Consider the following 17101-nt stretch of genomic DNA (forward strand, 5'->3'; position numbering starts at 1 on the left):
CATCTCTCAGAACTAATGTATATCTYGAGGCTGTTTGCTTTTCCCTGCATTAGTAGTTTTGTCTTGCTGGGGAAGCAGCCATCCAGAAAGGCAAAGACAAACCACATAACCTGTGGGAGCAGCTAAATATAGAGGAATTAGGCTACACATAATTTAGGAGAAGGCACTGTGCTTAAAACTTTACCTCTGTTTTTCCCATCAGTCTGAAGTACAAGGCAAGGCSTCTTCTCCTGCCAGCTCCACAGAAGAATTAGGGCTCTTCTGAGGTGTAATGTCTTTTACTGCTCCTTCTCCCTTGGGAATGTTCTGATCCGGGAAATAGATGTTTATACCTCCAATCAGAGGCTCCCGGGGGATTTGGGCTCCTATTGCCTCTCACCAAGTAGCTTTCTAGATCTAAATTGAAAATGTCAAACAGCTCTGTCACTGGAGCGCCAGTGCACGCACGAGTGAGGGCAGAGCAGCGAGCTCTAGCGCTGCTGTGTTTCATTTACATCTYCTCTGAGAAATCACATTGCTCTTCTGTTTTAAGAACCTACAAGGAGAAATGTAAACATGGAGAATTAATAATAGTAAATGCTAAAAAGGACATTAAAAAGATCTTTCTGTTCATGCTTCAGGATCTTAGCTTGCCCTCGTTTGCCTTCATGTTAGGAAGAAACTTAGAGGAATTGAATGGGAATGAATTAGGAAGAAATTTATGGGAATTAGGAGGAACCTTATGGGAATACCACAGTTGCTGATCTCTTTAATGTGGTTGGGAAGAACGACTGTGATGTGACATGAGCAGTGGCCCAGGAGGGAAGCAGCCTCCCACTCTGCTGGGCATTTGTATTAGGGGCCTGGGGCAGCAGGTCGCGTCGTACCAGGACAGAGTCAGCAGAGCTTTGTGAGTGATACTCGTTTTGTCCAACTTCTGAGTGTTTTGGGGCCTCTTTTACTCCCCAATAGACATTGAAGGGTAAGACCAATGTTTTCACATAATTCCTACTAAACCATTCTTCCATGGTTTGTCAGGATTTATGTGCAAATACTGGTTTTACTCCATCACCATCACAAAAGCACAAAGCCGCGTCCAGCTGGCTTTGCCTGTTAGCCCATTACCTGACGATGACTGTCAGGTAAAACTGTCCATTTTKCCATACCTGACTAGGAGAGTGTGTTGCAGACATCCAGCTTTTGATAGAGAGTAGATAAACCATGGTTTTATCCAGAATAACATGTTAAATCTCCCTTTTTAACCTCTCAGCGTCATGAGAGGAAACTGTACCTGAATCGAAGATCTCACTTTTTGGCCATTTCCGTCTGATATGTCCTCTCTGACAGAGAGGAATCAAATTCCTTAGGAATGCCTCAGTTCARCTTCCTAAGAAGTAAGGTATTAGTACAATGAAACATGCCATAGCTCTTGAAGCAGTTCCCTTCCTCCAGAAGTGTGTGGGAGCAGCAAGGTCTTGTGTGAGGGCCTAAGCAGCACTGTGGCAGCGCCGTGAGAAGCATTTCAGAGGCAACGGGCTGTAGAGCATCAWCTCAGTTGGTCTCAGTTGGAGCACTGCACACTGAGACCCACTGTGATAGCCCGTGGTGTTTRGATAGGTAAATATCTATCTTTTTTTTTACTATCTTCAACATGAAATTTAGATTATATCCTGCATGTGTAAATGTTAAGGTATAAAAGCCTTTTTTCTTTCTTTTAGTTAGTTTCAGGAATGGAAGAGGCCGCTGTTTGACCTCTTCCAGACAAGAACAGAAATGGAAAAAAAAGGTAAAACTTGGTAATTTCAGGAGGAATTTGAGAACAAGATCAAAGATTTATATTTCAATCCGAGAGACTGATTTTGCCTGTTAAATACTAAGTTGGTGAAATACTAAGTTGGTGAATTATTAACATTCTTTTCAACAATGGTCTTCTTAATATAAAGTAACAACTAAATAATAATAATAAGTAACAACTGAACTACATTAACTTCGGGAGTCCTTTTGTGTGGTGATTAGATAACATGTCAGCTTCAAAGCTGACTTAAAAAGAGATGTATTTGTATGCCACAGTTATGTGCAAGAGGATATTTTTAAAAAAAGTCTCCTAAACTGGATATCAGTCAACAACTCCAGCAGGTCTCTGCACGTAATTACCAGGAAATATCTTTCCTGATAAAATTCTTTCAACTGTTACATGTTTAGCTAAAAGAACAAGAATTAGGTTTTTTTTTTTTTTTAATTAAAACTGCTGCATTTAGGAAATGCCTTTCATTTAACAGCTAAGCTATTTCTTAGCTGTAAGAAAGCTCACAAACAGCTTTCTGTGTCTGGATAAATTATATGTAATGAATGCATTTATGACTGTGTGATGTAGTTCTGAGATGACATAGGCAGGAGTGTAAAATCAGATGGAATGAGAAGGAAAAAAAGTTCCATTGAAGAGTCTGAATCTTGCTAAGGAATGGGATTTCTATCATTAGCTCTGCAGAGCCCTGCTAGATTGACGTTTTTGGACATCTTTGAGGTGAGATATGACAAGCTTATTTTCAGTAATCCACTGATTACACTGTCTTAAATGCAGTGGGAGAGCAACCAAAGTGTGAGATTTTACCCACTCTCTTCAGGCATCTAATTTGCACCTACAATTCAGGTACTGTAAGACTTGCCCTGTGTGCCTTCAGGCTATTAATTTTCAGTGTAGAGAGCTAGAGCTTTGGAAAACTTTTGCACAGAGATTATTTCTTACCAAAATAGATCACCTGAGATCTCCCTCAAAAGAGTTTGTACTTCCCCTGGAGTTATTCACCACTGGCTGTGGTACCCACTTAGGGAGCCTTTGTGCTAACCCCTACTTATCCATCCCGCGAGGACTAGGCAATAGATAATCTTCACTCCCAATATATCTATTTAATGGAAGAATGACACAAATTTATTAGCATTTTTGGTAGTAAACAAAGGAGTGCCTAGGATCATACTGCTTGTAAATGTGGATATTAGATGGAGCTCCAGAACAGTCTTAGAGTTGGAAAACGTAATTCCAGAAGGTGGCTTTTCATTCTTAGGTTTATGTAAAGTCAATGTTCTGCTTTTTTATTTCATGTTGTTATCGCAACAACAAGTTTCTTGGCTGAAAAATCATTTATTCCGGGTACCAAATGTTTCATTATAGTGAACAATAGTAAGGTCTTTATCAACAGAAGGTGTAATGAGATAACACTGCCAAAGAAGTTCAGTGATTACTTCCCCATTCTGAACCTGAGGCCCCGAGCTTCCTTGACTGCATTTTATTTCAGAACAAGTTTGACTTTCAACAGAAAAATTAGCACTTTTCAGAAACCTTGGATTTATTAAAAGTCACGTTTATACTTCATTATATCCAGACCTACATGAGTGTTCCTAGTCCTTTTGTTAAGAGTAACATCCGTAGCGTACACTTGCACTTGCTAAGCCAACAACAATAACAAAAAAAAAAAAATCAAAATGCATGAAAACAAGGAAATTTCTAAGTTCTCTTAAAATAATGTGCAGATTAAGGGGCCTATTTAAAAACATCAGTCACAGAGAGGTTTTGTTCTCTTAAACATTTCTCAAGAACATACGCTCTTAATCTGTTTCTGTCTGATTAATATCAGATTCAGAGTCTCTCCATGATTTATTTTAATAGAAACAGATGTTATCATTTATGGTGGAACGAAGACATATTCTGGGCATTATGTAACCTGCTTTGGCATTAACTTATGCTACGTCTTTTTCCTTAATTCTGCCACAACACTGTAATTGTACCCAAATGATTCCCAGTATGTTTCCATAGATATTTAGCATGTTCGGACTTAAAGTAATGCATGCATTAGTCTCATAGATAGTGCTGGTTTTAAACTCTGAAATCTGCTACTCCTATAGCTTTCAAATTGTGGTTAATACTTTTTGTAGCAGAGTAATTTTGTGGATGGCTTTGTACAAATACTATAGAGGAGAATGTAAAGAGGATGGGGCCAAAATCTTCTTGGTGGTGGCCAGTGACAGGACAAGGGGCAATGGATACAAATTGAAACACAGGCAKTTCCATCTCCATGTGAGGAAGAACTTCCCTGTGAGGGTGACAGAGCCCTGGCACAGGCTGCCCAGGGAGGCTGTGGAGTCTCCTTCTCTGGAGGTCTCCAAACCCGCCTGGATGCYGCCCTGTGCCCCGTGCTCTGRGTGTCCCTGCTGGAGAAGGAGGATTGGACTAGATGATCTCTGGAGGTCCCTTCCARCCTCAGCCCTTCTGTKATTCTGAGGACTGCTTTATTGTGAGTGCAACAACAGCACTGAAACAGGTGGCCTGGAGAGGGTTCAGAGTCCCCATCCATGGGGATATTTAAAAGCYATATTTTAAAGCCTGTGATCCCAGGCTACATGTTCTAGATGACCCTGCATGAGCAGGAARGTTGGACTAGATGATCTCCACAGGTCTCTTCCATCCTCAGCCGTTCTGTGATTTGGTGATATATTTCAGTGCTGTCACTGGCTCTGGTTTTGTAGAGTTGCCCAAAAACCTGTACCTGCCGTCAGTGCTAAGAGCGCCTTTTGGCTTCAGTTCTCATCAACTGTCCCCACTGCAGGAATGTCAGGCAGCGGGGCCTGAAGTGGGATGTCTCCTTGCTTTGTTATTTGGGCCAGTCCCCCTGTTTTGGTTGTTGTGTTGTGCTTATCCTCAAGGGTGTTCTGGATAGCTGGTTCCCAACAGAGAGACTTGTCCCAGCACCAGTAACCTGTTCACAAGAACAGCTTTGAACAAATTGACTAGCCCTAACCCACCCGCTTTCTGCCTCTTGCAGTAGAAAGGACTAGGTTGACATCTAGAGCTGCTCCAAAGTGGGCTGTGTATTTGCCCTCTGACTTTGGCCTGCCTCTGATAGAGGGCTTCTCCTCAGAGTTTGTGTGTTGCCGTGTTTCTTTTGATGCCTGCTGGTGTAAGACCCGTCTGTGCTTGAAGAGAAGGCAGAACCTCAACGCTTCTGGGATTCTGGGAAATAAATAAATAAATAAAAGGTAATATCGGATTTTCTTTACTTTTTCCATTTTGGTTTAAAATTTAAAATCAAGAAGTTCATCAATATCTTGGGAGATTTGGGGATTTTTTTTTTCTGTTAACCAAAGCCATTCCTAAACTTGGTACAAGCCTGCAAGCCATTCTGGTTCCAAGTAGATCATAGGCTTATGCAGTAGGCAGAATAATACAAGTTTTTAGATAGCAGTTAGAGTAATTTTCTCTATGTACACACATTTGAAAGCATGTGGCAAACTTTCCCTTGTGTGTTCAGAGCGGAGGTGCTGGGTTAATTGTGTTTCACTGCTGCAGAGGTACCTTAACCCCCAGAGGAGCTGAAATCCGGCAGTGTCACAACTGCTGTTGGCTGCTKGTGTTGGAGCCAGGGCTTTTGGAGCCGAGACGGTCAGCTCCTCAGGCATCCACCTTCAGATTTCAATCAGTGTCTGCCTKTAAAGACACGCACGGAAGAGCCGAATGGGTGGAAGTTCTGTTTCAGGTAGCGACCCAGAAAAGGGAGATGCCGTCAGTAAGGGTTTGCAGCCGAGCTCTGAGCCTGTAGGTGGGATGATGGAGATGGCGTTGTGGGCAGAGGGCTGGACATTTTCCATACGTGAGCCCAGCACAAACCACAGAGTAGCTGGGCGGAGCTGTCTGAGCCCAAGTGTTCGTCACAGTGATTAAACGAGAGTAAGGTTATCTGTAGCTTCTTGTAAAGTGGCAGGAGTGTGTGACAGCGTGTGGGCTTACAAGACTTTTATCTAAATCTCCAGCTTTGAAAGATAAGAATTAGTATCTCTGACCTCTTCCTCTGCCAGGGTTCGTGCAGCTGTGGTTTCTTGCAGTATCAAATTTGTTAAAGGTGCTCAAAACTATCTTGAGGCTTGTGATAAGTAAGATAAKTCAAGTTGTGGGGTGTTAGCTGTTCAGTAAGTTAGTTGTTGGGTGGCAGCATTTCCCCTGACTCTGGGAGAGTCACTAATCCACGTGTTACCATCTGATCCTGTGTTCCTGCCAGGAGTCTTGAAGCACCTCAACAAAGTATTCCAGGAAACCAGGTGATGTTCCTTGCAAGTTCAATATCTTCATTTAATGCTTAAATTGTTGATATCCTCCAAGCTTGGTCATTACTGTCAGGATGTTAGCTAAAGCATCTGCTTAAGTGCCATGTTTGTTGGAAAGATGAAAAATAAACCATTTGAAAATATGTACAGATCAGATATGTAATAATGTTGTACATATGGCCACCTTTATTTAATTTAGGTTGCCTATTGCAGCAGACCTGCTCAATGTAAGTACTTACGGACATAGCGAGAGCTCTGAAAAGCATCTAGAAAAATAAAACCTGTGAGGTTACACTGAGGCACAAGTACTCAAAGCACTGATCCTCAAATAACATTTAAGTCAAACRTTTTTATATGCCCTGCCTTAAACAAACACAAAGGAGAGTTTAAAGTTTAAAGACGGCATGTCACTCATAGGAAGCATGGCATTCCTAACTCTTTATATCATAAAGTTTATGGAAATTACTGGCACAATGTAACAGGAAGAATAAACATTTAGTAGACACTAAAAAGGCTGGGTGCTAAAGTCCTGCCTCTGCAGAAATCTTTGAATCACAGAATCCCTAAGGTTGGAAGGGACCTCTAGAGGTCACCTAGTCCAACCCCCTGTTCCAGCAGGGACACCCAGAGCACAGGGCGGCATCCAGGTGGGTTGGGAAGATCTCCAGAGATGGAGACTCCACAGCCTCCCTGGGCAGCCTGTGCCAGGGCTCTGGCACCCTCACTGTTAATTTTTTTTCCCTTAAGTTCCTGTGGAACTTCTGGTGCATCAGGAATCAATGAAAAAGTTCTTCCTGTATCAGTAGGGTTGTGGCATTTCTATTAGGCAGAGGGACAAAAGGTGTCCCTAAATGAACTAAATTGATGCTCAGCGGAGCAGGATGAGCCSGTTAAAGGAATGTCCCTAAGGGGTGGACACCTCGGTGCTGCATCTGATACCGGCACCGGCACGCTGAAGATGTCGCTGAAGATGTTCTGTGATGTCGCTGGGTTTGGGGACTAATATTTGTAGGGACAGTTCGTCTGGTGCCAGGAGCAAATTCAGAGTGAAAACCCCTTGTTAGCAAAGAGAGGTAGAAGAAGTGGAAGCCAAGGCCCAAGGATTCCTGCGCATCCGCCGAAGGGGCTTCCCCCGGGGCCGGGGCGAGCGTGCCCGGCTCCCTGCRCTCATTCCCTCCTGGCAGTGAGACTCGCTGCGGTGCAGACACYCACCCTTCCTGCCACGGGCAGGCTGCACAGGACAGCCCTTGCCAGACACGTGGGAGACGAGGAAATGCTAAAATAGCAGTGCTTTTCAGACAATGGAAGTCCCATAAAAATATTAGTCCTTACAGCACAGCGCGGGCCTGCGTGCTGTTTCTGGCCCGGTAGCACTTACATGGTGGCCCTCATTGTACCAGCCCTTGAGCATCGCCCGGTTTCACAGCTAAATGGGAGAGCATCAGGAGTAACGGGCACACGTGAAGGGCTCTGGCCTCGCAGGTGGCACCGCTAAGGAAGCCTCGGGCTCTCYGGTGCAGTGACTTGCGCTGCTTTAGGGCACGCTGGGCTTCGCAACCATCCATACTCATTAGCAGGGGAAATTAAATGCTGGCTCCAGCCCAAGCGCGAGGGGAATGGGTGATAGCTGCAGCCAGCRTGTGAATCACTTGCCCTTTTTAGACTCTCATGTTTCCCACTCAGCTCTTATTCGTCATTTGTAGGCTTTATCGAAACAGAAAGCACAGCCATGATTTCCTCCAGTCTTTTTATAAACGAGGTGTTAGGAAAGGGCAGTGAAGAAATTCTGGGCCGTAAAACTTGGGCTGATTCATCTTTTCTGTGGTGCTCGAGATGTTGTTGCTCAGGGCTTGGGCTAAATTAATGAATAAAAGCAACCTGAGGTACTAATTCCTTGAAGGCATGACAGGGATGAATTAGGCATAACGCCACTATGAGTAACCGCAAACGCCACCRGCACGACCCCTGCGTTCCCCGCACTAACGAGCCTCTCCATGTTACTACTGAAACTAGTGTGTTTTAAAAGAAAATACTTTGGAAGAGCATGAGATGGCACCCACATGTGTGCACACACGGAGGCAGCCTGTTCCAGAGCGCCGTCCTGGCCCGTCATGCGGGCTCCGCAGCAGGGACAAGGGGCCGGCAGTGGCCTCATGGAATCCCAGAATGGCTGAGGTTGGAAGGGACCTCCAGAGATCATCTAGTCCAACCCCCGGCTCCAGCAGGGACACCCAGAGCACGGGGCACAGGGCGGCATCCAGGCGGGTTTGGAAGATCTCCAGAGAAGGAGACTCCACAGCCTCCCTGGGCAGCCTGTTCCTCACAGGGAAGAAGTTCCTCTTCACATGGAGATGGAACTGCCTGTGCTTCAGCTTGTACCCATTGCCCCTTGTCCTGTCACTGGCCRCCACTGGAGGACATCCTCCCCGGCTGCAGGATGTTCTGAGCGTGTCAGAGCAGCCACTGCCGCTTGGCAGGAGGTGCTTTACCCGGTTAATGTCGTGGCTGCTCTGAACAGAATTTATTTCAAAAACACAGCGAAGGAAAACGATCGACACAAGTGCCAAGAAAGCGCATTAGTATTTTTAAAGCTACAAACCTGGAGTTTAACTAGGCTTAATTAAGCAAGCATCTGCTCCTTTTTTTTTATTTTCCCCCTTGCTCTGAATAAAATATAATACTAAAAAAAAGTAGCTTATTAGCATGACTTTTAAAAATAGAGGGGTTTAGTGGCTATGAACAACATACACGTTAATGTTTCAGTTAGATAAGTCTTTGAAGTGACAAAGAAATTGCACTCCAAAATAAAATGTTCACAGTAACGAAGCAGAAATGAGCGATGTAGCAGATGGCACTATGGCTAATATGGGGATACTGCAGAAATATTTAAAAGCAGTGATAGTGTCCTCCCCCTGTAGAGCACTAGGACTTGCATTTTTCCACAGGAGATGTTCCTGCAATTTAGATTTAGTGACTAATGCTGGAAATCTTTTTCAGACACATTTTTTTGGCTCCTTCTTCCAAATTTCACATGTAGCTSTATACAAACATTGTCCCTATTGAAAACCGAGACATAATGGGAGCCAGTTGAGGGGTAGTTCTTAATTGGTGATCATTGACATCCAGGACATCTCCACAACCTTTCCATGGAGGAACTTGAAAGTACTTGAGGAACTTCCAAAGCCACTGTGTCCTGCTGCAAATCAAATCACATCTTATGTGAAGGATGATGAGCTATGCATTTTTTTAATATATGTCCCTTCAATGTCTTTTTTTTTTTTTTAAGGACTGAAAAGAAATATATAAGCAGATACTGGAAGGAAGTGAAGGTTGGAGACTTCGTTCAGCTTCGCTGCAATGAAATTATACCTGCTGACATACTGCTCCTCTCTTCAAGTGATCCTGATGGGCTGTGCCATATAGAAACAGCTAACCTGGATGGTGAAACCAACTTAAAACAGAGGCAGGTGGTGAGGAGATTCCTAGAGCTGGTAAGTTGCCATTCCTAACCTTTGCTTACGATACAAACTTGTTTGGGGTGAGGAAACCGCTCACCAGTGCACTCCATGCCAGATAAATCTGCTTGTTCGAGTAGTGCTAATGAATTACTGTTATGTTTGTCATTAAAATCCTAGCATTTGCCAACAGCTGACCTCATAATAGTAGCAAACGTTTTACCATAATTTTTCCCTGAATTTGAATAGAAATTATTTGGGGCAATTGTGWGCGGTTGGAAAATTTTGGGCATTTTTAATGGCTTCTATTGTAGCTTGATTTTTGAAAGCGCATTTTAACTGCCCTGTGAGAAGAAGATATTTTAATATGAACAACTACTTTTCCTGCCTGCAGACCAGATCAGTTTCAATTAGGAACTCTGCCTAAAACTTCATGCTGCAGATTATTCCCACAGCATTTGGAGCATTAAAGCTTGTAAGATTTAAAGGGGTATCATGCATGCATACTGTGTGCTGAAAATTTGTTTTGCTGCTCTCTCATTATACTTATCTCTCTCCAACAGTGTTGTTTTAAAACAAAGCAAAATCCAGAAGATCAGATAGTGTCAGCAGAATTAGAGGAAATTACCTGAAGCTTTACTTGATTTAATAACATAATTTCATTAGTATTTATTTTATGCCCTCTTCTCTCATCCCTCTTGCCAGCTAACCCCAGTTTCCTGTGCTTTGGCTGGGATGTGAAAAAAAGCATCTTTTCTAAAACTCAGCTAGTAGCTCTTCTCATTTGATAAGTTACTGTGGGAGTTTCTGTCCTTAAAACTGTCATCAGAAGTGAGTACAGCAGCCTGTAGTTGTACTGAGGTATTATCAAAATTAATGAAGCTGTAATGCAACCAATGGGATGAAAAACAGTGTGCCTTCCTAACTTCTTTCTGTTGGGCAAAGTCTTTCTGTGCAAAGCTTGTGAAACATGTGAGATAAAGACTTGTTTAATCATCAGTGATTCCCACATAGATTTTAGACATCACAAGTCACTTGCCACCACAACAAGGGGCTTAATCAACCACAGGCAAAATGTTTCAGAAACTTTGCTTGTTCCCAAGCAGCTCGTTGGACTGCTTTTCAGAAGTCCCATCCTGCTCYCACTGAGGGGAATTTTGTCCCAGTGGGTAGAGCTCCAGGGAAGTGCTTGGATGATGTGGCCCAATTCTTTGCCAGCACAGACCTCATGCATGTTTTGAAGGACAAAAACTAGAGGTTGTGTTCAGTGTGCTGAATAGGGGAATGCTTCCATGGCCTCGGGTACAGTTAYAGGCTAAGTGCATATGCCAGGGGTCCCAAAGCGAGACCCAAGGAGACACCAGCTCCCCCACTCTTCCACAGTGGACGGTCAGATCTTTATGATTCAAGACCTTYTGGCACCCACAGTAGCTGATGGTGAACACAATAAACAGGATTTAAGTGTCCAAGTACAGAACAACTCAAGACTGACTTTTAAGAGCCCTGTTGCCCAGAGGAATCCGTTGTCCTGCRTTAGGTACCCAGGCCTCTCTAGCAGCAGAGTCACAGTTCAGTGCTAGGACTGTGATTCCTGGAGCCTAGATAGTGAGGAGAACTGGGAAGTAACTTCCTCTTCTTGGGAGCTGGGAGCCAACGATGTGTGCCCCAACCATCAGCTGTGGAATCATTCTTCTGTCTCTAGCCTAGTGAATATATACATGCGATGACTCGGTTCTAGCAGGAATACTGGGAAGAACTGCCCCATTTTAGTGATTCTAGTGATTGACACATTTGTTGAGGTTTAAATCGCTGATCCAAGCAAGGCAGCTGGAGTTTAAATCTGGGTCTTTTACATAACCATGAAGACAGTTGTGTGTAAGTGAGCAGCAGTGTCATTTCCTCCTCTGTCTAGGGAATTAAGGCTAGGCTCATGTCCCAGGCTGCTTAGCACACCGGGGCGTATATGGCTTGCCTTATGTGGCTTGTCCTGCTTTGCTGAGTGCCATCTGAGCAGAAGTTCTGAGGAAATCAGTTCAACTTAGAGATATCTTTTAGCCAGCATTATAGACATGTCACGTTCTTTGAATTTTCAGACAATCCACCTTCTGTACCTCTGCTCCCTGCTCCTCCTTATTCTGTCATATAAGAATATGACATTTAGCTTTCTCGGAAGCATGATCCCAAACACGAGGATAAATAGATCATTAGATCACAAGATACCCAGGTGCAATAGCAGTAGGGTCCATAATAAATTAGCAGAGGTTAAACTGGGTTCAATGACAAAAAGCTCATTCATTTCAAATGAAAACAGGACTAGGCCTCAAGAAGTCCAGTACTGAAAGAAAGCTTGAAAGAAAACCACACATGACCACCTCCCCTCTCCTAAAATAGCTGAGAAAGCAGGAAATATCCAAACCCTGGTTCCTGTGTCAACTGTGTTGTAGGCARAGTGCACACCTGCAAGTTCCAGATCCTCGGCAGCTGCAGCATCCCGGAGCTGCTCTGCAAAAGCATCGACTCAGTGCCCCAGCAGAAAACTTGCCATCCTCGTGGAGGTCTTTGCCAACACCTACCCGAGTCCCCCTGTTAACTCATGCAGCACCTTCTCTCCATCCCCACTAGCAGGGGTAGGGGCTTAGTGGTCCTTCAAGGTGTTGCCCTGATGAGGGACACTCACTGGTGGAATAGAGGGAGCTTCTTGGGAAATGTTGAATGAATCGGGCTCAAAGTCAAATGCTATGGAATATAACAGTGATGCCAGGYTTTTGGATTGAAGTTCAGTCCTTGCCTGGATGTCCTTCTGGAGAGGACTTATTGGCAGAGCTCGTAAAACACTTTGGAAGACCATTTTTTTTCCTACCAAATGCTGAGCATCCTTTTTTAGCAAACCTCAGATGAGTTTGTTCCWAGAGTCCTTATGGGACCTCCATCCTGACCCATTCACACACTGGACAAGAATTCCTTTATATCTTTGTGTTATCATTGTACTAGGTAACTCTTGGTAACTCTTTGGTACTGTCTCATTCTACAGTACTGGTGTCCAAGCAGGAAGACAAATACAGATTCTGTCGCCCCAGCCCTCTCTTTCCCACACTGCCAAACTCTTCCCCACCAGCCTTGCGGACTGACATGCTCGATCATGTGGCTTATCATAGGACAAGAAACAAAGAATTTCTGGAAGCCTCTTCTTAAAATACCAGCTGCCCATAGCGGGCTTTGAATAATGTCTCTGTGKCAGTACACCAGGCATTCAAAAAAGCTGCGTGGCAAAGCCTGGCATTTCTGTGTTTCGTGTATGAACCAACTGATTGCTTTTGAGCACATGCCTGGGAAGCAGGTCAAAAAAGGGTAGCTATTTCTATACCCATAGCTCTACTGGGCATGGGAAAGGGAGGAGGGCAGTAAGAGTTAGTTGTTTTAGGCCACTTTTACACTTTCCTCATTCTGTCCCTGCCTTGTGCCCACCCATGCAATTTACAGTCCCACAGCACTCCTGCAAGCTGCCTTCCAGAGACAGCCTGGTTATGAGTTTGGAATAGCTYGTGTGTGACGTGCTCCGGGCAGCCCTCTCGCAACCACAGCACCCTCCCCAAGCGCCCTTCCAAGGGGAGAGCAAGCCCAGAGCTGTTATGTGGGCAGAGCTGCCCTCGGCAATAGCAGCTCTTCTGCCAACRCAGGCTGAAGTATCGTCGTGTGTCTCACTGCAGTACCAGCAATAGATATGATCAGWAGTCACGGAGAGTGTAAAATGGCCTAGAGTTCACCTCTTCCAAACCTTTGCTTGGAAAATACTGTCCTGTCACTGGGAAAGGTCGGGATCTCTTTTTAGCCTGACGCTGGAAGCAGCAATAGCAATTATAGGAGCAGTTCTGTATCCTTGTCTTTAGTGTTTTGCAGGCATTATTATACTCTAAACGTAAGTTCAGAAAATCCAAGATCATTATTTGTAGGCTTGGATTAGACCTCTCCACTTGTGAATTCCAAGAAACTGCTTTCCTTTATAGCACAAGTGACCAGAAATACAGTTGGTTTTTTTCTTTTGTTTGTTTTTTTTTTTAGCACTGCTTTGATATATCTGAGTAATGTGCAGTAGAATGACAGCATCTTGCTTGTGAGGCTTGTGTGTTTGCTGGTGAATGCSATCCGACACAAACCTGTGCTTTCTGTACACACTTCTGCACCCTACCCAAGAACAAGCTGTCCAGGTAGTCACTGRTGTGTGCCTTGGTGGCTGAACATCTTGTGTGTCTGAGGACTCTACTCTGAATGTCTACATCRTCTCTCTACATTCACAAAAATCAGCGAGCAAATAAAGAAATCACTAGTTAAAAAAGGAAAAGGAGATTTTCAAAGGCCTTTAGAGCTTTTCCCCAGAGACTCTAAATCTGGTCGCAATCCGCAGATATTACAGTGACGTTATGTGTTAAAAAGTTTAAAATAGAAGTGTTCTCTCTTTAAAGTCAACAGAGGGGTAAATTGTCTTTGCGCTGAAGCACAGCTCAGATCTGTGTGTGCACCGTGAAACGCCAGAGAGGTGGGTAAGGAGCAAATACTGCCCTGAACCTCCAGTGAGTGATAAAACGCTGCTGGCATTGACTCGTTGGCATCTCCGGAAAAAAAAAAGAAAAAAAAAGAGAGGAAAAAAGTGTTTCTTGGTATGACACTAGTTTCCTTCTCATTTCCAACCCACCCTCGCTGCTGTCTAGTCACAGCAGCCGTTTCTGGTGTCCCGAGCCTCACAGGAGGCGCGTTATGAGAGGGGAATCAATGTGCTTTCTGTGCCGCTCGGCAGGCTGCAGGGCCTCCACACCCTGCGGAGCTGCCCMTGGAATGTGGGACGTGCGCGCGGAGCCGCCGGGCAGCCCCGCTGCACCGAGCGGACAGGCAGCCACAGCCCCCGCTGCAAGGGCTCAATCCGCCCTTTCAGGTTTCAGAAACTTGATTTAGGATATTTTGATAGCATGAATCTAGACGCGTGAAAAAACATTTACATTTTCTTGCTGCCTTGTAGTACAAAACAAACAAAATACTCCACTGTTTTTGCTCAGTATGTCCTTTAACAAAATCCACAAAGACTCAGTGTGGATTCTGGAGCAGCTTATGGTTTATTAACCACTGGCCACGTCGGGGATGTTTATGTGGAAAGCCTCAGTTCAGCTAAAAGCCAAGCTCAGTCCAGCAGCTGCCACCCCTTTTGAGAAGACACATATGTCCCTCTGAGAGCTGACAGGGTATAGCCCGCTTTTTTTTCCTTGCAAGAATATGTCTTTTTGAAAACGAATTTGTACTACCATGATGAAACAGGTTTAGATAAGCTTTGCAAGTGACTTTATGGCTGCTTATTTATTTTGTCTAAAAAAAAAAAAGGCACTTTTGAGTTCAGTGTCAGCTTGGGAGGGTTCACTTGCCTGCAGGCTAGCAGCAAAATAACTCCTCGGTGCGACTTCCTTGCAGGTCACTATGTCCACACTTGGGGAACGTGTAAGCTTGGAGCATGTGCTTATTGCAGATGGTTTTGCACTTCTGCCCCAGCCTGGAAGCTGGGACAAATGAAGAGGTCTAGCTTCCATTCCAGCCCTGCCTGTTCTTGCACAGCATTAGAGACACACTAAGTGCAACCAGCCTTAGGGAAATGGTCCCGCAGTTCCCTCCTCCAGGCATTTCACCGTCTATCCTGGCTCTTTCCGTGTAAGCCCTAAGCAGAAAGTGAACAAAAGAGATCCTCCTGGAAAGACTTCACACTAAGCCCTRCTGTGCTGGTGCTGCACTGCATGTGAGTTCAAGTCTCGAGGGGGGCAACTCRTGCTAGCTGGGTGAACACAGCTCACGGGGCAGGCGCAGCATCCCAGTGTGGATGTTCACTTTGCACTCAAACTCTATTTCTTTCAGCTTTGCTCCCTCAAAAATAGAGCAGTTTTCAAGTTCGGATTAACACAGAACTGMACTACAACTTCTTATGGTATCTGTGAGGGTAAAGTAGCCCGGTTTAAGAGAGTAGCTGAGGTTAGACCAGCACAACTCTCAGGCAAGAGTAACTTTCATTTCACCTGCTGCTATGAGCTCTTTCCAGGGTCTTGTATGAGCTCTTTGCAGGGTATTACAAAGCAACACAAGCTCAGACAGGGCCCCGTTGCTCCCCATCCCGCTCATACACTCACACATTCATCTGTAAAGAGCCAGCTCTCTGTGTGCATCCACCCCAAATTACCAGGAACGCTGCTGCATTATAAACCAAATAAATGTGGATTAATCAGTATACTCAGTCTTGTTTAGGCTGGGAGTGCTTTAAAAGGATGGAACGAGGCCACATGAGCACTGGAGACATTTCTAGCATCTCTCTTTTCCTTTTTTTCCCTTGTGGTCGTGCCTTGTGCCTCTCTTGCTGCAGTATTTTGAAAAGGTTCACAAGGTTCACAAAAGTGACTTGAGAATTCCAGACATGCACATGTTAAAACAGCAGATTAGTGCTCCATCCCACACACGTTGCCAAAATTAGATTTCCCCAAGGGAAAAGCAAGTTAAAAAAAAAAAAAAAGTCCAAACAAAAGAAAATAAATGTTTTTCCCTATGAACTACCAGCATATTAAATTGAAACTATTTTTTTACGTTTTAGCTGAAACTTTTAGTGAAACAGGTCTTCTAAAAGTTCCCAGGCACAGGGCATGTGGTTATGTAGGCTTTTTGTGTTTCTTAGTGCAAAATGCTAGTATGTCAAACATAAAAACATGAAAACCTATGTTTAATTCAGGCCTTTTTCTGTGKTTTTTTTCTGACGAAAGTGGACTCATTGTGAAAAGCTCCACCTGAATACTGCTTTTTAAATCATTTTTCTTGATAGCACCRCGTTCAGAAGCAACTTCTGTGGAAAACAACATGGACATCTCTAGTTAAAGACGAAGCATCTGCCGTCTAGCAGTGGGACAAGGCTCTAGCAGCTGCATGCAGAATGGCCTGTTGCAGTGCAGGGCACTCCCACGTTAGCCAAAAATCCTTGGGGAACGTTAAGAGCAGGTTTTCACTGTGCTGTTTCGCCCTGGGATTTGTGAGCAGCCTAGGAAGTCAGTCTAGCAGCAGTGAGGGGGGCGAGGGGGAGGATGCACATTTTGAAGAACTAGAGAGCTCTGGTTGGCTTCCTGTTCCGTGGGGCTCACGCAAGGTCGTCTCCTCTTTGTGGTTTCCACTGAGCAGGTGTCCAGACCGCAATTTTGACGCCCAAGAGAGACTTATTAGAGGGGCGAATGATTTGAATAAGAGTATCAGAAACTTCTGGATACCTTAATTGAAGCACAGAGGGGGGAAAATATAGTCCAGTTTGCACAGGTGCTAAGTTCTTGATTTCTGCCAGTGGCTACTTGTTTTTCTGTGTGACAAATGTAWACTGGAACACCTGGGGTGATCTGTAGGGCAGTGCTTCCTGTGCCGGTGGGACGTGGCGCAGCCCTGTGAGGAAACGTGTCCTGCCTGTGGCCGGGCTGCGTCTCATCTCTGCAGAGGTGGCAGGTTTCAGTCTCCACGTGACGCGTCTCGCGTCGCTCCAAGCCTCTGTTGCTGTGAAGGTGTTAGAAAACAAGAAA

General features: G+C 44.6%; 1 protein-coding gene across 1 annotated transcript in view; it reads left to right on the forward strand.

Annotated features, from left to right (window-relative positions):
* The window catches only part of ATP10A (ATPase phospholipid transporting 10A (putative)), a 111007-nt gene that overhangs the window by 31952 nt on the left and 61954 nt on the right, over positions 1–17101 (forward strand). The window contains exon 2 of the mRNA XM_026035618.1: positions 9359–9563. Coding sequence (XP_025891403.1) covers positions 9359–9563 — 205 coding nt within the window. The remainder of the gene's footprint in view (positions 1–9358; positions 9564–17101) is intronic.

Source organism: Nothoprocta perdicaria, unplaced genomic scaffold (assembly GCF_003342845.1).
Source record: "Nothoprocta perdicaria isolate Ctin4 unplaced genomic scaffold, notPer1 scaffold_163, whole genome shotgun sequence".
NCBI classification, from domain to species: domain Eukaryota; kingdom Metazoa; phylum Chordata; class Aves; order Tinamiformes; family Tinamidae; genus Nothoprocta; species Nothoprocta perdicaria.